At 40.4% G+C, this 20,774-nt stretch overlaps 1 protein-coding gene across 1 annotated transcript in view; it reads right to left on the reverse strand.

Annotated features, from left to right (window-relative positions):
• Nucleotides 1-19,323, reverse strand: part of DNAJC3 (DnaJ heat shock protein family (Hsp40) member C3) — a 40,025-nt gene extending 20,702 nt beyond the window's left edge. Inside the window, exons 1-4 of the mRNA XM_063444677.1 lie at nt 19,136-19,323; nt 9,544-9,654; nt 6,736-6,860; nt 5,488-5,562 (exon numbers count right to left, since the gene is read on the reverse strand). Coding sequence (XP_063300747.1) covers nt 5,488-5,562; nt 6,736-6,860; nt 9,544-9,654; nt 19,136-19,217 — 393 coding nt within the window. The 5' untranslated portion in view covers nt 19,218-19,323. The remainder of the gene's footprint in view (nt 1-5,487; nt 5,563-6,735; nt 6,861-9,543; nt 9,655-19,135) is intronic.
• Between the last annotated feature and the right edge of the window lie 1,451 nt (nt 19,324-20,774).

The raw sequence follows: 20,774 nt of genomic DNA on the forward strand, positions 1-20,774 counted from the left end.
ACAAGCAAGAATCAGATTGGAGAAGCAAGAAAGAAAAATACAGGTGTGAGGCCTGGGGAAATCATTGCTCTCTGAACGCCTTTGACAATGTTTTACTTAACAACATTCTGTTAAAACGTTTACTTGAAGTAAATGATCAGACACCAGTTGATAATTATGACACGTACATTGGTCAGCCACAACATTAAAACCACCTGCCTCACATGCTGTAAAAATTCTGATTTGTTGAGGCATGGCCTCCACAATACCTCTGAATGTGTCCTGTGGTATCTGGTATCAAGACATTAGCAGCAGATCTAATTCCTGCAAGTTGTGAGGTGGGCCTCCATGGATCGGATTTGTTGTTCCAGCACATCCCACAGATGGTCAATCAGATTGAGATCTAGGGAATAAAGAGGCCAAAGCAACACCTTGACATTTGTCATGTCACCTAAATCATTCCTGAACAATTTTTGCATTGTGGCAGGGTGCATTATCCTTCTTATAAAAGGTCACGTGGTGTGCAACAATCTAAAGGTAGATGAATGCCAGGAACCAAAATTTCCCAGCAGAACATAACAGTACATCCGCCAGCCTGCCTTCTTTCCATAGTGCATCCTGTGCCACGTCTTCCCCAGGTAATGACTCATATGCATCAGGCCATGCACTTAAAAGAAAATGTCATTTATCAGACCAAGCAACCCTCTCCCACTGCTTCATAGACCAGTTTGGATGTTCACGTCTCCATTGAAGGCTCTTTTGGCAGTGCACAGGAGTCACCATAGGCACTCAGATCAGTCTGTCGCTATGCAGCCCCTTTGCAGCAAACTGAAATGCACCATGTGTTCTGACACCTTTATATCATGGCCAGCATTAGGTTTTTCAGCAAACTGAGCTACAGTAGCTCTTCTGTGTCATCTGTTCAAATGGGCTAGTCTTTGCTCTCCACATGCATTAGTGACTCTTGGACCTATGTCCCTAATGCCAGTTCACTGGTTATCCTTCCTTGAAAACACTTTTGGTACTAACCACTGCATACCAGAAACACCCCACAAAAATCACACAGATCTTTTCACTTGCCCATTTTTCCTGCTCCCAACACACAAAACTCAAATAATAACATTTCACTTGATGCATAATCTACCCCAACCCTTGACAGGACCATTATAAATGATATAAATCAGTGTTATTCACTTCATCTGTCAGTGGTTTTAATGTTGTGGCTAATCCGTGTATAGCAAGTCAAATACATTTTTTATACTCTGGTGCCATCTGCTGGAAGAAAAGCAGACCATTTTTTTTTTTCTCAATTCATTCTAGAGACTTGATGGAAAAATGTATACAAATTATTAGCCAATTATTGAAAACAATGCCAACATTTTCAACAGCACTTTACAATAATACAATGAAGTTATAGAACATTTAGTCAACAGACAAAACTGGTGTTCAAGGATGCAGATGAAGACTCTTAAACAAGCTTACAATCTAGGAGCTCTATAATAATACCAACCTCACTTTAAAGGGAAAGTCTAGGTTAATAATATGCACTTGTACAAGGCAGTTACAATAAATATACATTTATTAGCTTGTCAAGATTAATTTCCCCAAAGAGCTACTTTTGTGCAAGTTCAATAGCTAAGGACCACAAAGATTTTAAGAGGAAATTATAAAAAAATGAAAAACAACCCAAAACAAAATCACACAACCATTCTAAAGTTTGCCAACACATATCTCTCAGTTCAACAAAGATACGATAAGTCACATCAATGGTCACGTCAGGTATATGTGTTTATTGATATGTGAACCTGGTAATTCACATACATTAATTAACACACTTTCTAAAAGCAAGCACAATAAGGAGTCTGATCGGACTAAAAGTAGACACACACAGTATTTTATCAGTAGTAGGTTTTTTTGTTTTTTTTTGAAGGGCAACACAAACAGCCAAAGCTCTGATGATATCACAGAAGAACCCGGTGAAGTAAGAAAACAGTTTAAAAAAAAAACCAAAAAAAAAAAACAAAAAAAAAACACTCTAGTCTTAGGAATAGAAACATGCATTGCTAATGCTAAAGTGTTATGTTAGTTATTTGGCAAGGTATAATTTACCTTTTCCTCTGGGTGCGTTTCTCCCTTATTCTGCTGTTTGGGATATTCAAAAACGATGATCTCAGCCAACTCAGTGCTTCTCCACAGGGAAGCATTGGGGGGGCTAGTGGCCATGTGTGGCAAACATTGTGCCAGTCAGCTTCTATTTGGGGAGTGTTCAGCATGGCCATGCAGAGTGTGGAGAAACTTGCCAATTTTGCAGGACCAGATCCAAGAAGTCTCTCTAGTTGTGGTCACTTGGACTGTGGTGGTAGGTATCAATCATAGGCGTGCGCAGCCTATTGCATCACACGCCACGTGTGTGTGCTGTTAGAGTGCTGTGTGTGTAAGGGTGCTGTTATTGTGATGTGTGTGTGAGGGTGTTTGTGTGTGTGTGTGTTTGTTAGGGTCCTGTAAGTGTGCGTGTCGTGTGTTTGTGAGGGTGCTATTAGTGTGTTGCGTGTGAGGGTGCTGTTTTTGTGTGAGTGTGCGGTTTGTGAGGGTGCTGTGTGTTTGTAAGGGTGCTGTTAGTGTACTGTGTGTGTGAGGGTGCTGGTGCAGTTTGTGTGCTGTGTGTGTGAGGGTGCTGTATGTTTGGAGGGATTGTGGGGGTGGAGGTGGGGGCAGGTTAGTAAATATACCACCTCATGTAGGGAGGGGGGATCCTTGCTGCCACGTGCCATCCCTGGTGGTCCAGTGGAGAGTGAACTCAAGCCTGCGGGACTAAAGTTCACTCTCGCGAGATCTGAGCGTTGCGAGGAACCCGGCGGAGCTGCTGGCTAGAGCTCCCCGGGTCCTCTCGTGCCTCCCTCCATGCTGCTGTGGGCCGGTGAGGTAGATCTTTGATCTCCCCACCGGCCCATGGAGGCTTAGAGCAGAGCCGGAGCTGGGATAGCATGGGCTCTGCATTAGCGGACAGGGGAGATCCTGAGATCTCCCCTGCCGGTCTCAATCCATAGGCGTGCCGCGGGGATTAGGATGTGCCCAGGCACACGCCTATGGTATCAATGTAAACACTGCATTCTCTCAGAAAAGACAGCATTTAAATAACTCAGCCTGTATGGACTCATTCTAATCCCCAAAACCATTACATTAAGCTCTGGTAGTGGTGCCTAAAATAAAAATGTTTATAATTAAGGCAAGGGGCACTCAAGCCTTGGGTGCAAATGAAAACAAAGCAGGTGTGGCAGTAAGGAAATTCATATCTGCATATATTAGAAATATGTATATACACATACACACACAAAAAAAAAAAAGAATCTATATCAATATGGATATATATCTATCTCTACCTTGGTTGCCCTAATATTTAAAGAAGCATGTGTACAAACAAACAGTATCAATAGCAGCATGGAAAGCCAAACGTTAGAAACAACCAACAGCAAAAATACCACGGAGAAGTGAATGTAGCCAATACGGCCAATTACCTGCTAAACATTTATAGGGTTGGCAATTGATCAAGAGCACTATGGCGAGTAGTGCTACTTAGAGGCTTTTTTTTTTTTAGACTGGATCATTAGGCTTATTACAAGGGCATAGCCATGGACTACAGGTGCAGCTCCAAGTGACACTGTTCTTAGCTAGCACTGATGAGTCGAAAACCACATTTCAAAGTGTTTATGTTGGCGCTATATAAATGCCAATAACGGAGAAGGGGAAATTTTCCACATTCGTTATTGTTGCACAGGTTTCCCCCCCTTTTATTTAACTTTTCATGATCTACCCATCTGCTTTACAGTAAATAAACTCTTGCAAGTCTGAATGTGAATAAAGGCCTCTTTGTATACATGATTGTACGAAGATCGGAATCCCAATGTACACATATTCCATTGTTTATGGGAATTGTGTGTATTTGCTGGTATGGCAGTGAACGTCTGCGCTTGCCGGTATGAGATGTCAGTGTGAGTATGAGCAGGTGTCACTGTGTGAAGGTGTGTTCAAAAGTACTAGAATACAAGGCAATCAGCAATGAAAGTCACACAGACATGTACGTCTACACATGTATGAAGGTGTGGGTCACAAGGCATGCGTGTGTAACTATGCATCTGCGAGAATAGAATTCATCATTTATTAGAGAGTGAGTTTCTATCAAAATATGAACGCAATAGCATAAAAGACCAGTTAATAGACAATATGGAGACAAAAATGGAAATTTAACAGAGAACATGATACATTGTCTTTAGCAACAGTAAACGGTCATTTATATGATGAACAACAAATGAGCTAGTGATATATAAACCGCCATGATTTCACTGAAAACAGAAACCGAGGTTTTCCTTCACAAGAGACAAATAAAATCGATGCAAAAATAAAATATATGATTGTGGAAATAACTCCCTAAATACTGGTTCCATGTCGTGACTGTAGAACTACACCTGTTCTTAGTACAATATAATCAGCACTTATCTGGAATGACAATAGTTTTACAAATACAATAATTGGCAATGGGATTATGAGAATCAAGTGTGCATTGTCTTAAGATAAAAGCCTCTGTCAAAACCAACGACACATTGGCGCAGTCCTTTTAATCCACTATAAAATCACTTTTTTCTTCATTATGATGTTTGAGTTTCGAGTACAGCAAATATGAAGACAGTGACCGTGGTATTTTATTTGTCTTTTTGAAGAGGCCTCGCAAAGCACTGCACCTGAAACAAGATGCCTTGATGCACAGCTGAGTAAATACCTCTTAAAGTGAAAATGAAAATACTCTGGTTCTGTTTGAATGAATGATACCATATAAATGCAAATTATACTCCATCCAAACCCAATTATTTTTGCTGATGGAAAACTGTAGAGTATGCTATTCACATTTTTGTCTCAATGATGTGCATATTATGTTCTCATATGCTCAATCTCCCTGTCAAGTGTGATGATGAATAAAGTGAGTTGAGAATCGCTCAGCGATGAAGCAGGTAGGATATATTAAAGGTGCCTACTCTCAGTTTCAATAATTGCATGATGATTTACCTTGTTCTCACCTCTTGTCACGTCCCATATACTTACACAATTTAGAAGTGAACAGGACTGAGGGCCTAGAATAGCCATGTCATGTGTCCTTAAGGGGTTAAGGGCAACATGGACAGACATTATAACCATTATCTAAACTGGGCTGGTTATCAGAAGAGGTTTGGTATTTTAATGCTGTTATAGCCATACTGCCAACACATACATTTGTTGCAGATTTGTAAATAGTAAAGTCATTTTGTCTCTTTTATTGTATACATATATAAACCGAGGCAGCTTACCTTCTATAAAAGGTTTTGTTTGTGTTTAAATCTATATTGGCATTTGGGTAACACAATGAATAAATGTGTTCTCTTTTGGTATCATGTCCCAGATCAGTGTGATCCTTGCACTAGAATATAACCAACTTCTCCAACAGAAAGACACAAGATGCACATTTCCCTAGTAACCTACCACTTTCTTAAAGTCCTCTTCTGCCTCGTCCAATTTTCCTTGTTTTAACAGCAACTGTCCTCTCTGAAGTCTTGCCTGCAAGTGAAAAAAAAAAAAAATAAAAAAAAAAAATGTTGAGCTCTGCATCAATATTCAATAAGATATAAGCCATTTAGGACTAAACCCAGGTGTGACGTTTTATCACATCAGTGGTTACTAGGCTTAATTTATTAGGCCAAAACAGTGAGAGGGCAAGGTTAGGCATCTCCAGTCTTGGTGTAACAGCATATAGAAAGGTGAAGAGTAAATATTAAAGTATCCTTTTGTCTTAACCACCCTCTTATTTGGCTCAGGCATTCTTGGTTTACCCCTTCATTATATCCCAAAGAGATCACTAGCGATATTCTTTGTGCTGTGCTAGTTTGATGTTTAAGTGATACTAAACCCTGTGATATATTGAGAACAAGGACATGCACAGTCCAGACAGAGAGCTGCAAGGACACAAGTTCCCTTGCAAACTGTAGAGTTAGAGTGATTTAAGTTCCCAGCACATCTGGCAAATTAGAGGACCCTGGTGCTAGCTGCGGACATCAATTTTACTTTGGAAACAATGTCTTGAAAGAAAAAAAAAAAAAAAAAAAAGAAGGAGAGAAAGATAAACAAAGACATGGGTAAACATTGAAAAAGAAATTACACAATTAGAGAAAGGAGTGCCAGCAATACACAAGACAAGAGAGACACACACACACACACACAAAGAGAGAGTTGATGGAAAAGTGAATAATGCAGAAAGAGCGTGAACCTTTTATTTATTTTAAATAAGCAACTAAATGTTTATTTGATGTAAACAGTGCTACCATAAACAATCCTACAAATTTGATAGGGTGGCTGTACTTCTCACACATACCCATTCACGAGTTAATGAGGGCTGTGATGATTGACAAGTCACATTACTTTCCTGCAACACAAGTTATCTGTGGATAAGCGTGTGTAGATAAGGCCACATCATTGCTCTTCTGCATCTTTTAGGGTGGAATACATGAGTAAACAACTCACATATTTCTCGTGCCTTTGGATTACCAAGTGTTAATTCTGAACTGACACAGGCAAAAACAATCTGCCATTTACTCTCACACCAGTACCATCAGAGACATGCTTGGCATAGTAAAGGTTTAAACCTGCTGAAATGATTAGAAGCATAGAAATAGTTTGGTTACGGGCTGCTTGCTTGTTTGTACCCTGACGTTAGGCTTTAAATGTCTTACGTACTGATGTGAAGTCTGGTTTCAGTTCAATCACTCGACTTAAATCAGGAATGGCAGCTTTAGACTTGCCCATGGCTAGAAATGCTGTGGCTCTCCTGTAGTATGCCTGGTAGTTATCTGGGTCTCCGTCTAGCAATAAAGATAAAAAAGACACGGATTAGACCGAGTGAGCACCCTGCAACTAAAAATGGCAGCAACTACTCCCAGTGTCCTTCTTTCATGGTTATCCACTAAAGTGGGAATTCAGTGTATATTTGACGTAAATTTCAAATTTGAGGCCAGCATAGCCAAACTGGAAACATTCTGCAAGTCAGCTGTACTTCTAGTTTGGCTACTCTGGCCACCAATTTGAAATGTACTTTAAATTCTCCTTTTAGTGAATAACCCTGTTTATGAAAATGAGGATTTAAAAAAACTGTTTTCCATGGCATTGTTTCTGCCTTTTTCAGATCAGCTCTAACCCTTAGACTTGCAATATCCTTGCCAGGGCTATCAATTAAACTAGGAAATTGTAAATGCTATACCAGAAGAGCCAAGACTTTTTCCAGTAGGGCTATTTCAGCCTGAATTTTACAAATCATTTTTTAGTCCACCACAGTTTGCACTTTACGAATAACCCTATTTGTATGGACTGTAATAGAATCATAACTTGCATGTGAAATTCTTCTATGAAGTACACAAGATGAAAAATCATGCTAATTTTAGAAAACGACATTCCCTAAATTGCATACTGCTGGGAATTAACAGAACTAAACATTTTAAGTTAAAATAGCAGAGATGATGTCCAATTCCCTAATCAATCCAAAGGTTTAATAAGAAATATTTTGATAGATATTAACGCTGACTAGCAGTCCCTTTTAGCAAGTAAATCTGGTCTGGACACTCACTTAAAACGATAAAAGTCTACAAGCTGGTTGGTGTAGTATAAATAATTTTTTTCACCCATTACACATACAGCAGAGTACAATCCCATCTTGTTCTGATGCATTTCATGCACAATGTGGACATAATCATAGACCCTGCAAATCTTTATTAGTTTTCGGCTATTAATCTGTTTTAGCAAATAAATAGGATTGTTTGGACAGGAATCTCACATGGAACAGTAGGTCCTGAAGTTAGTCCGTGCAGTGTAAACAATGTGTTTAACCATTAAAACAGAGTACAATAATTTCCATCTGAAGCATTTCACACACAAAAAAAGGCCTTAATTATGAACCCTGGATGCTTATTTATTATAAGCCATTAATCAGTTTTGCTCGTTTGTTCAACAATTTGCATTTCAAAAACCAAGGGAACATCTATCGTAAAATGTCCACTAGCCCTCTGTGGTCTTTATCCTTTCTACTCCTCTTTTATTCCTGGAGAATTCATGCAAATGTAAAACATAGAAATGGATATTAAAAAAGGTACAATGCGGACACAAGCACATCTCATTGGTTTTGTCCTCATGGTCCTGAAGTATTTTCTTCCTGATCAAATCTATATAGGTTTTGTTAAAACAGAAAAAAAAAGTGTTGCAGCTTTCTACAGTTTAACTCCCCGCGCCTCCCCTCCTGCCTTTCTTTTTGTTCACAGTGTTTTACTGGTGTACTCTCTGACACCAAGTATGCAATCGGCCACTGAGAGTAATGTGAACGGAGCTGCCAAGAGACACATGTTGCAATCTAGAAAAAGAAAAGCATTGCAGCCATGATGCTGGCAAAGTATCAAGGGAAATGTAGTCCAAAGCATTTGAAGTGCCAAAGGTTGCCTAACCCGTATACACTGTAAGTGTGTGTGCATGGTGCACTATATACACAAGTTTTCTGAAATGGTTACCTGGTTTTCTTTATAGCGTTAACCTCTAATGTGCCTACTCTGTATTGCACACTAACCTGTCACTCAGTGTTAGTAGGTAGACCTGTGGGAAGGCAGGATATGAGAAGAGACTTTCTACTGTACCGTAGGAACCTAGTTTAGGACTGTTCAGAGTAACAGGGATTTCTAACATAGCAGTGATTGTAATATGACGTCAAAATGCAAACATGATTTCTTAATCATGTTTGCATTTTGCCCTGCCACAGCTATTGTGCATTAACCCATTGCAACATGACAGTAATGAAATATGCTACAGCTATGTTATGACAATCACTGGAGAGATCTCAAACAAGATGGAAGAGGTGGTATTTTGCTTGAGGTTGCCATTATGAAGTAGCAGAATAATGCCATTGATGTAATAGGGATTCTATTTACAGACTGTTTTTGTAAAAGTAGATGATAAATTATATCATAATTGATTTATATATTTTGCTCCAGATTTGCAATATACTAATTATAAATAGTACTGATGTAATGTTTCTCACAGAGAATGATCGTGTCACTCTGATTGGCTCAAAGCAAGCTGCCAAAAATGGAAACAGGTTGAGAAGAGGAAATAACAGAGTAGCAGCTGAGGATCTGGTAATCTGAAGAAACACAGAGGAAAAGGGTATTTATGTTTAACGTTTCACAGGACTACCTATACAACTGCAAAGTAATGATAAACAGTTACAAAAAGAACCTAAAATAGAAAGGAGCCATATATACCACCATTAAACTGATGATATTTGCTTCAGAATTTCAATTCTCTGCCCCCATTGTGTAGCATGTTTGATTGCCAAAAGAGACATTTTGCGGTTTCCCACTGATTGTGTTGCATATAATTTATACAATTTAACTATCTGTGCTTCTATTGAAAGTTTGCCAATTAAAATGTTATAAGGAATACAATTATACAGGGGAGGAGTTTTATTATACAAACACCAAAACATGACTGAAAGTCCCTTATACTCACCTATAGCGGAATGGAAGTGCGATAGGGCATCGGCGAGCTGTCCAGCTGCTAAAAGTTTCTTTCCCATTTCTAGATGCTTGTCAACGTCTGCATTTATACCACATTCCACTCCTAACATTGGAAAAGGAAAAAGAATGGATTGCTATAGGAAAACTCATTGATTTCATAAAACAGTTTATGAATTCCTCATAGAGGAGCCTGCAGATAACTTTTTCTTATAAAAAAGACAATATGACCACATAAACAATACATTATAAATTAATATTGTCTCTATCATCTCTCTGATAGACTCCTTCACAGACTTGTATGCAAGTAGCTGTGTCGCAATGAAGAACATTGTTCTGGAAGCTAATATAAAACCTGCTGTCGCTGCTATGAATATGTGCAGTAGTGTCACTCAAGTCGTATCAGTTGATTACAGAACTGCGTATCCCAACAAACAGCTCTCTTCCATTGCTGATAAGGGCCAGGATTAGGACAGTTTTTCACCTACTTATTGCACTGAGTTCCTGTTGTAGAGCTCTTAACAGAAGCGTAGGAACTACTTTGCCTTATGTATTTTTACTCAGAGCTACCTATGTCAAGTTCTGTCACGTGTCCCAGGAATAAGATATTGCCAAGCTCTTTGTGAGAAATTATATATATATATATATATATATATATATATATATATATAAAATATATGAATACCGCACTCAATAAACGGTTTTAAGTAATAATTAAACCTATGTTCAAATTTATAGTATTTATTGAAAAGCTTATAAGGATAATTCACAAAGTTAATGGTATTTCATCAAAGTAACACATAATTCATCTTATATACACCAACTATGTACAAATGTCTATCTAGACACAGTGTCCTCCTATGTGTAATGAACAGTTCAATAAAAAATGAAAAAATTGTAACGAAATAGGAAAAAAGTGCAAAAATATATATATGAAAAAATATATAGAGAATCTATATTGAAAAAATGAAAAAAAGGGAGAAAAAAAAGAAAAAAGAAGAAAAAATGAAAAAATAAAAATATATATGAAAAAAATACAAAAATAGAGAAAAATGAAAAAAATGGAAAATATACAGAATGCTAAAGTCCTGAAAAGTACAAGTCCAGTATATAGTGCACTATATGTTTTGCCCACTATCTGTGGGTTGATCTCACCAGTGTCGTCCACTTCTTTAAGTAGTATATAGTAGGAAGATGCTGAAGTCTGTGAGGGATGGTCTGCCTGGGAGGGATGGAGCAAATTCCTGGTAGTAGGAAGAGTGATGGCCACCCTGTATCCGCTGGTGGCTGGTCAAAACCTTATTTATGGAGAATGAAGTTAATCCGCTGCATCAGGCTCTGTTAGAAGCGAAATTGAAGTCACTCTTAGGGCTTTCCTTGTGAAATCGGCATGGGCTGCATGGGCTGCGCGCTCGGGACATATGCGTCCCTTCGATGGCCCCAGTGTCCGTGCTGGCCAGCTAATATAAAACCTGCTGTCGCTGCTATGAATATGTGCAGTAGTGTCACTCAAGTCGTATCAGTTGATTACAGAACTGCGTATCCCAACAAACAGCTCTCTTCCATTGCTGATAAGGGCCAGGATTAGGACAGTTTTTCACCTACTTATTGCACTGAGTTCCTGTTGTAGAGCTCTTAACAGAAGCGTAGGAACTACTTTGCCTTATGTATTTTTACTCAGAGCTACCTATGTCAAGTTCTGTCACGTGTCCCAGGAATAAGATATTGCCAAGCTCTTTGTGAGAAATTATATATATATATATATATATATATATATTTTTTTTTTTTTTTTTTTATATTTATATTATAGGCTTTGTGCACAAAAATATAGCACTGACATGGGCTCCTGACAGATGAAGCACCAGGAGTTTAAGAAAGAAAATGTTGGCGCACACAGGGGACAATATTAGTAAAGTATATCTAGGCTTGGAAAGGCCACCGGACACCAAGCTTTTATGCTAACATAGAATGACCTGCACATTTAAGAACAGAACCATAGCGTTCTCATAGCCAATTAAAGGGACACTATAGGCATCGAGACTCCTTCAGCTCATTGAAGTGGTCTTGGTGCAGTGACCATGTATTGTTAATTATTGCAGTTTCTATGAAACTATGAAAATTACATTGCAGGACTAAGACTTCCTGAGGGCATTCAGCGTCCGTAGGAAAGGAAGGCAGCAATGCTTTCCTTTGGGGAGAGCCTAATGCTCTTGCAATGTTCATGCATTAGTACCCCGCCTCAGGTGGAGGACCTCTCCACACTTCCCACCCCCCAAACAAAACTCTGTTTGGTTGATATACCCCCAACTAATACATGCATGAATATTTTTATATAAGTATTAATTGGGAGTATAGTCTAAAAGAGCTTACATTAGCTGCAGTTTTTATGATTGCAACCTTTGTAAGCCTTCCCCTTTTTTCCCCCGGAAGAGACTTTCAGTCTCTTCACAGGGAAATAACCAATCAGAGGCTTCTCATTGAGTTACTTCTTCTTGGTACCCACATGCACGCATGCCTTCCTTACAGTGTTAGGGATACAGATTTGTAAGCAGAATGTCCCATACAGTCTTTAGTGGTTGGTGGATTGTGATGTCAACTAAATGAAACATTCAAGTTGTCTTCTTCAATTAGTCAACACATGCACTGCTGACCCCTGATTGATTGATTTCCATGCATTAAATTTGGATAGTATTATAGAACTTGGTGGTTTTTAAATCAACAACGATATAGCTGTATGAATAAGGGGTTTCATCCCTTACTATTTACTTATTTTAGGACGAAAGCTGATCAATCATGATTTGAACCTTTGATTCTTTTCATGTTTCCCCCCCCTTCTTCTTCACGTTTTGTTGCATGGCTTATGTGTATGGACCAGAGAGACACTTTTATTCCAATGCACGGATAGTGCTTGTATTATTTTAGATTTCTTTCGTTTTGAGTAAAGTAAAGCTTGCAGCATTTTTATGCAAGCGTGGGAGTATCAAGTGAGTCTAGGCAATATTTGCCTCAGATGCTCATTTTACTTATTAAAAACACACATGGTGATCAGTCTCGCCCACCGGCCGACGCAATCACAAGGAGGAGCCTCGCGGAGGAAGAGACAGCGGCGAGGGACATCGCCGCTGCCTCAGGTTTTTCAGGGAAACGGACAGAAAAGGCTGTACAAGAAAAAACACATTCAGCATATATAAAGAACAGAAAGGGGGGGCGGAGCCAGCGCCTAAGCGGGAAAGTCGCAGATTACAACAGCTCTGACTCCGGGACCCGTTAAAACCCGTGTTATAGCGCAAAAAACTAATCCCAGGACCAGATAATCGGACCCCCGGATCCCTTAAGTTATGGGGAAAAAGACGAAGAAAAGCCGGGCTGATCCTACCTCCGGATCCCAAGATATAGGCAATTTTCTACGCCCGACCCCACGAAAAGAGCCCGCCAAGATGGCGCCGAGCGAGGCCTACGCCACGCACTCCTCGGATGAAGAGAGCCTGTCCGACTCTGCCTACACTCCTGGCAGGGCAATACCCAAAGCCCCACAAGCACACGAGCTCGGAGACGCAGCTCCTGCCACTAAAGCGGACATTAAGGCCCTGATGCTCAATATTAAAGCAATGTTCGACGCCGACATGGCGCAGGTACGCAGTGAGATTTCAGCGATATCGGGCCGTGTGACCTCGGCTGAGGAGTCTCTCAAGAGTACCAGGGTGGCACAATCGGCCACGGATGCAACGCTGGGGTCCCTCCAAAAACAGTGTGCGACGCTGACGGCCCAAATGGCCGGCATGGAGGACAAGGCGAAGGCCAGAAACCTACGCATCAGAGGGGTACCCGAATCGATCACAAACCTGGAATTGCCGCACTATTGCAGAAGGCTCGTGGCTACGCTGTTAGTCCCAAAGCAAGCCAAGCAAGTGGGACTGGATTCCTGTTTCCGACTACCTAAAGCGGCCAAAGCTCCAGAAGACGCCCCAAGGGACGTGCTGATCAAATTCATCAGAGACTCAGATCGAGGGGCCCTGATGGGCGCCGCCAAGGGTTCCCCAACAGTGACATTTGAGGGTGATACCTTAACGTTTTATAAAGACCTCTCCAGACAGACCCTCACATGGCGCAGATCCCTCCGACAGGTTACTACTCTGCTCCGAGAGAATTCCATCCCGTATAAATGGGGGCTTAACCGCCTCATAACAGAGCAGGCCGGCAAGACAACCTACCTTTCCCATATCTCCGAGGCGTCCAGCTTCCTCCGACCACTAGGACTTGGGCTGCCCACGGCGTCATCGAGTGCCCGGCCGCTGTGGAATGTGGAGGACATAACCCCGTTTGCGCCCAGAGAACCGACACCGAAGGCAGCAAGCTCCCTGACCTGAGCTCAAAGCCCTACGGACTTGATACTTACTTTGACCCCAACGGGTCGACAATACAGGACGGTGACCTGGACTCTATACACAAGCTCAAGCACCAAAGATGCAAATGTTTTGTTTTGCTCTACATATGTTCTGTTTTAATTTCTGTTTATCTTTGAACACATGATTAGCTATAGTATGCACTGTGTCTTTCAAAAGTAGCGCTACAATTTAAGTGTTAAGCGTAAGTTTTAAATTAAACTCCATGTTAACTGGCTCCGTAAGCAGACAGCTGGGGATGAAGTTTAAGTTGAATCCTTCCCCCCACCTTTTACCTGGTTGAGAGGCGGCATATGGCCATATATCTGTGAGTATTAAACTTTAAATATAAGAGCCCTCGTAGGTATCCAGACCCGACATCCATGAGCAGGGCCCCCCCCAGCCGACTACACGCACCCTCCTACCAACCGGCACCAAAGCTATACTTTAGGCAAGAGGTGTATCAGACCATATAAATAAAAAACGGGTGGATTAGCAAAGTGTGATGGTTGCCATAGAATTTTATCAATCTGTTGTATAATGTGAAAAACGTATTGCACTTGATGTAAAGCAATTTTATTTCTGCATGCCCATGAAAAATAAAGAATTTAAAAAAAAAAAAAAAACACACATGGTAGTGAATTGAAAATAGGATTACAAAATGTAGGTTAAAAAAGTGTTGATATGAAAAAAATATCCAAAGTCATCACAATTTCAGCTCAGCTCACCATTATTTAGTGAATAAACTCCAATGTAGTGCAGTTGTTTTGTAATAGGGTATTTCACACATTAGGTTTGGTAATGTAGGCCAAACCCTGTTGGCTTACACAAGTACCTGAGCACTCATGCTCAAAATTAATGTCATACTAGCTAAATTGAAACATGACTTTTCTAAGTCAGCCATGCTTTTACCTCAGCTACTCCAACATTAAATTTGAATTCACTTACAATTCTGACTTCAGTAAGTTTCCCTAATAGATTTCCTTTACCAGTTTGTGTCTGTCTGATGCAGCTCAGTTGCCATATGTCATGCTGTTTGTGTATATAATTAGGCTAATGTTGATGTAATGACAGGTTTTAAGCTAAAAAGTAGTCATTACCGTCACAGTAATTTTGTCTGGGGAGTTCTGTGCAAACAAGCCTGGGGATTTGGCTTCATTAGATATGGAATCATTTGGCGACAATGCGGTTGACATTAAATTGTGTGCTGTTTTTGTTAAAAGGTGATTGCTACAATGAAGATTATATTTAGTAATATGGTTACTGTCTGATTATTGGATGGATTGTGCACCCTATTTATTGTATTATAAAGATAATGGATTACAAGATAAGTCTAGGCTCCATAACATTTAATACACTGTAAGTATAGAGACACTTACCTGGGTGTTCCTGACATCCTAAATTAAACATTAGATATATCAGTTTGCCCACCCTTGGACAAAATTAATTGGCTGAGAAATTAAAGTGATACTAAATGCATTAAAAAAAAACTATTTTAGCTTAATAAAGCAGTTTATGAGTATAAATCATGCCTCTGGAGTCTCACTGCTCAACACTTTGCCATTTGGGAGTTAAATCAGGTGTGTTTCTGTTCATGTTAGCCACACCAACTTTGGCTGTGACTCACACAGTCTGCATTAACAAATGGTTTCATATTCAATAAGATGTAACTTAGTTCAGAAGTTTATATCTCCTGCTCTATAAATCACTTTAAATTAATCATAATGTGTAATAAATGACATTTAAACATTAGATCTCTTTTTACAATAAGTGTGTAGGAAGGCTGTGCAAGTCACATGCAGGGAGGTGTGGCTAGGGCACTTAGAATAGCCCTTTCAATTGTGGAAGAAACTATTTATCTGTTTCTTGTAAATCTTCATCTCATGCAGGGCCAATGATTGCTTGAGATTTCATAGCCAGTTTTGATCTTCACATTGTTTACAATGGGAGCATTGTGCATACCCCATAAAACCTTGCTGGTTATGGAGTTTAGCAGTCCTGAACAGCTTCACTCGTTAAAATACAGAATTAAATCGAACCTGTAGCACAGCTGTGATTAACATATCAAGCAGCTTCATTCAGGTTTTATACTTTAGGGAGCTTATTAATAACTGGGTGGCTGCTGCACAGGCTCTCTCATAGAAAAGTATGTGAAATCTCCAAGTTCCGTAGGACTTCTAAATGATTTGACTTTTCATAAAGATGCAAGTGTGTGCATATTTGTTGATTGCAGGTCAGCATGGGCTTAGGTAAACTTAAAATAAATAAGTAAAAAATGTCCAGTGGCCCTGGCAAGCAGCAGAGTGTAGATCTACTTATCTAATATTGTCCCCTGCGCACACCAATATTTTCTGTCTTCAGTTCCTGGTGCTTCATCTGTTGGGAGTTCATGTCAGTGCTGTATTTTTGTGCATGAGGACAGCATTCATATATTATTGTTTCTCAAAGAGCTACACAATACTTTATTCCTGGGTAAAGTGTCATAACTTGACAAAGGAAGCTCCGTCTATATATACGGTCATTGGTGTTCAAAGGATTAAACAAAAATAAAGAATGTCAATGATAAAGTATACTAAGGGTACAATGTTTCTAAAATCTTTTACTTTTGTCCAGCCAATTAAATTGTACCACTATTTTACAAAAAACTTAAAATTTCTACCTCTGACACATCCATCACTTTAAAAGAGGGAAATTTAAAAAGACAGAAAGGTTTTTTTTTTGTTTTGTTTTTTAAATGCATGCAAAAAAAATGAACTATATCAGCTGAGCCCTTCCTGCTTACCTATCGTGACAGAGTATAGGAGGCAGAAAACAGGCACCTGGATACCAACTTAAAAGGGACTCTTTAGGCACCCAGATCCCTTCAGCTCATTGAAGTGGTCTCAGTACAGTGTCCCTATTGCACTTAGTGCTGCAATATTAAAAATTGCACTAAGTGTAAACGGGACACTGTACGGCAATCTACCAGACAGCCACTGGAGGCGCTTCATACATACAAACCTTTGGTCCAGTATCTGACGCTGGACGTCATCACGCTCTGCATGACGACACCCAGCGTCAGATTGTTCCCCATAGGAAATCACTTAACTGAGATGAAGTAGCTTGGATGTGGAGTTCTCCATGTAAATTAAGAAGTTAAAACTACTGATAATTAAAAAAAATAAATAAAAAAAAAAAAGTACAGCCTGTATCTAAATTTTACATTGCTACAGGGTGGTGTAAAAATCTCAGTAGTGACAGTTTGGTTATATATGAATAAACCTCAGTGTTTTGTTCACTAAACAACTAATTGTAAAAGGAAAGAAAACTGAACTGCAAAATTCACAACTGTCCAAATATAAACAAAACTGATCTTACTAATGCGGATGCTTGAACCTGTGCGGACAGTTGCTGGGTCGCAGGTGCCTGAAGAAACCCATGTTTTTGTCAAACTGCTTAAAAATGTCATATCCAGAAATGGGAGATGGTGTCCAGAGTCCGCTAACAACAAAACCACTAGAATTGGATATACCAGTTATGATGTTTAAACTGAACCATTACCCAGGGATAGGCGTTAATCCAGCCACTCCAGACTACAGTTAATATTGACAATCCCACCTGGAATTCTCTGCCCTGCAATGGGTAGCATTCATATGCCGTAGGGTTCCTCCTTAACCCCTTAAAGAGAAAGTCCAGTGCCAGGAAAACGATCCGTTTTCCTGGCACTGGAGGGTCCCTCTCCCTCCCACCTCCCAATCCCCAGTTGCTGAAGGGGTGAAAACCCCTTCAGTGACTTACCTGAGGCAGCGACATGTCCCACGTCGCGGCTTCCTCCTCCCCCGCCGCTCCTCCTTCTGCTTACGTCGGCCGGTGGGCGAGACTGATCCCGCCCGCCGGGGAGACCTAATGCGCATGCGCGGCAATGATGCGCATTAGCGCACCCCATAGGAAAGCATTGAAAATGAATTTCAATGCTTCCCTATGGGGAATAGAGCGACGCTGGAGGTCCTCACACAGCGTGAGGACGTCCAGCGACGCTCTAGCACAGAAAACCTGTGCCATAGAGCAGGAAGTTCCCTCTAGTGGCTGTCTAATAGACAGCCACTAGGGGAGGACTTAACCCTGCAAGGTAATTATTGCAGTTTAAAAAAAAAAAACTGCAATAATTACACTTGCAGGGTTAAGGGTAGTGGGGGGGAGTTGGCACCCAGACCACTCCAATTAGCAGAAGTGGTCTGGGTGCCTGGCGTGTCCCTTTAAGGACCAAACTTCTGGAATAAAAAGGGAATCATGACATGTCACACATGTCATGTGTCCTTAACCCCTTAAGGACCAAACTTCTGGAATAAAAGGGAATCATGACGTGTCACACACGTCATGTGTCCTTAAGGGGTTAAGGGGTTAAAGGAACACTTGCTTTTTATTTTTTTAAATATCTCAATATAATGTTTGTTATAATATACCATCTATTTTTTTTTTTTTTTTTTTTTTAAACCCATAGATATTGAATTTTATTTTATTTTTTTTAAAGACAGCTCTTGCTTACCTTTCTCACACCACATTTCTGACAGTTCTCTTTATATGTACCTTCAGTCAGATTGTCGATTATCTGTTGCAACAGTCACTATTTTGTAACCATCCATTAATTTTCAACATTTCTTTCTTCACAGCATTTTGGTTGGTTTTTTTTTTTTGTCAATTTTAAAAAGCAAGTTATAAAAGTTGCAATATAGTGTGAGCACCGAGTTAGATTACTAACCGTCTGGCCCTATATTCTAAGATTATATTAAAATGTTAAAAAAGTGACAGTGTTCCTTTATTTATTCTATGCAGCACTGGAATGTTACCTACAACAAGGCAGTAGGGCTGCCCATCAGTACTACTAAAGGACTACCAGGAAAATACTGCAGATTTGGCAACCCTGACTGCACACCCTAGAGGTTGGCTGAGGGATGTGGGAGTTGCCGTTCATAGAATTTAGAGTGCTACAAGTTTGCAGTGTTACTGACCAGCATCTGGACTGTAAATAAGACTATTTAGAGAGGATACTGAGTGGCAGCTTGTCCTGAATCCTGAACTTATTATCCTAACAGCTGACTTGGCCTGACACAGCATGGTATTTATTTATACACCATGTGGCCAAATAGACAGCAAACGCCTTCAGCTCTGGGGGCAGTGAAGCAGCATGTAATAAGTGATGTGGCCCTCTGACAGCTGTCTGCTTACCTTCATATTGCAGATCTAAGAGGACCAGCAGGAATGGGAAGAAAGACAGGAGCTTCTGGGCACAGGCGCTGGGGGACACCATGTTGGGGGAGACAGTCTGCTCCTCTATGGAGCCCAGTGAGTGCAGAGTGCTGGCTGCTCAGTGACACAGGCTCATTGCCCACTTCCACTTCAACTAGTTCCCAGTAAGTTGAGCACTGGTCGTGGTGAGCTGTGATTGGACGGGGAGCCCCAGACCCCGCCCCTGTCTCGCTATAGGGGCACGTGGAGAGAGGATGAGCCGATGTTTTCCCTGTGAGCTCTTCTTCCTCCTCCTCCCCCTGCACGCCGTGACGTCACGAGCACGGGCAAAGGGGGCGAGTAGCAAGACAGCAGAGGGGAGAGGGGATGCTGCATTGGACCTCTTATTAATCATTTATTTCATCTTTAACCTCAAAGCTATATTGAACATACTTTTTATTTTCTAAAATCAGACATATTTGAGCAGTCTAAATAAATAATAGGGATGGCAATAAATGAAATGGAAACGTGGCATTATGCATCTGTTTATATTTTGAGCTGCATTGGAGTGCCAAAACGTGTGCAGAGAGAGTGCAGCTAATGACACAGGGTTCCCCTGCTATGATTATTATTATTATTATTAGCATTTATATAGCTACACTACATTGACAGTGTGGGCTGGATGTGCTGTGTATAACCCCCTCAGGGTTATCACCTAGGGACGACTGCCACTCGTCCGTCGTATGTTTCCGTATTTGCAAACACGAAAACTCCAAACCCTTTAAGAATTTTAGCTTTACGGGTTAACAAATTGTCTTCTCTTTCATCATTTACAAGTGCTTATTGCAAGAGAAATAAGTACTTTAATTAAATTGCACCGTCACAGCTGTTAGGCATTACAGAGGGTGCTCTTCCTGATAACTTTGTGTCACAGCACCAAGGAAAAGGCAGTGCTTGTCATAGAGAAGCGTTAGACTCAATAGATTTCTATATTGAAAAATTATATTCAATATATCTTTGAGGTTAAAGATTGAAATATTGATTGATAAAAGGACACTATAGGCACCCAGACCACTTCATCCCATTGAAGTTGTCTGGATGCAGTGTCACTATCCCCCTTAGAGTTTTTGAGAAATTGCAATGCAATTGCAGTATTAAGACATCCTCTAGTGATAGTCTACCAGACAGCCACTAGAGGCACTTCCTGGAATTTACCAAACTCTGGGTCCCTTAAACGGCACTAAACATCCTCACGCTCCCCATAGGAAAGCATGTGCATTAAGATTACGAAAAGAGGAAGCAGAGGGACATCAATGCTGGAATCAGGTAACTAAAATGTTATTAACCCTTTATGTGCTATTGAGGACATGGGGCATCAGAGGGCACTATAGGGACTAGAAATACAACTTTGTATTCCTAACAATATAGAATCCCTTTAAGTGTGTCAATTGCCACGCTTGCACTCTGTCTTCTAAAACTTCTCTATTGGAAGCATTGGATTTGCGCCCTGTAGGTCGAGTGGAGTTGTAGTGCGTTGGGCACCTCTTACTGCTTGTATACAAGATAAGCCTTTTTTAACAGGAAAGGTGGCACAGGAGATTCACCAAGACTCCACACACAAGTGGAAATTATATCACTC

Source organism: Pelobates fuscus, chromosome 1 (genome assembly GCF_036172605.1).
Source record: "Pelobates fuscus isolate aPelFus1 chromosome 1, aPelFus1.pri, whole genome shotgun sequence".
Classification (NCBI taxonomy): domain Eukaryota; kingdom Metazoa; phylum Chordata; class Amphibia; order Anura; family Pelobatidae; genus Pelobates; species Pelobates fuscus.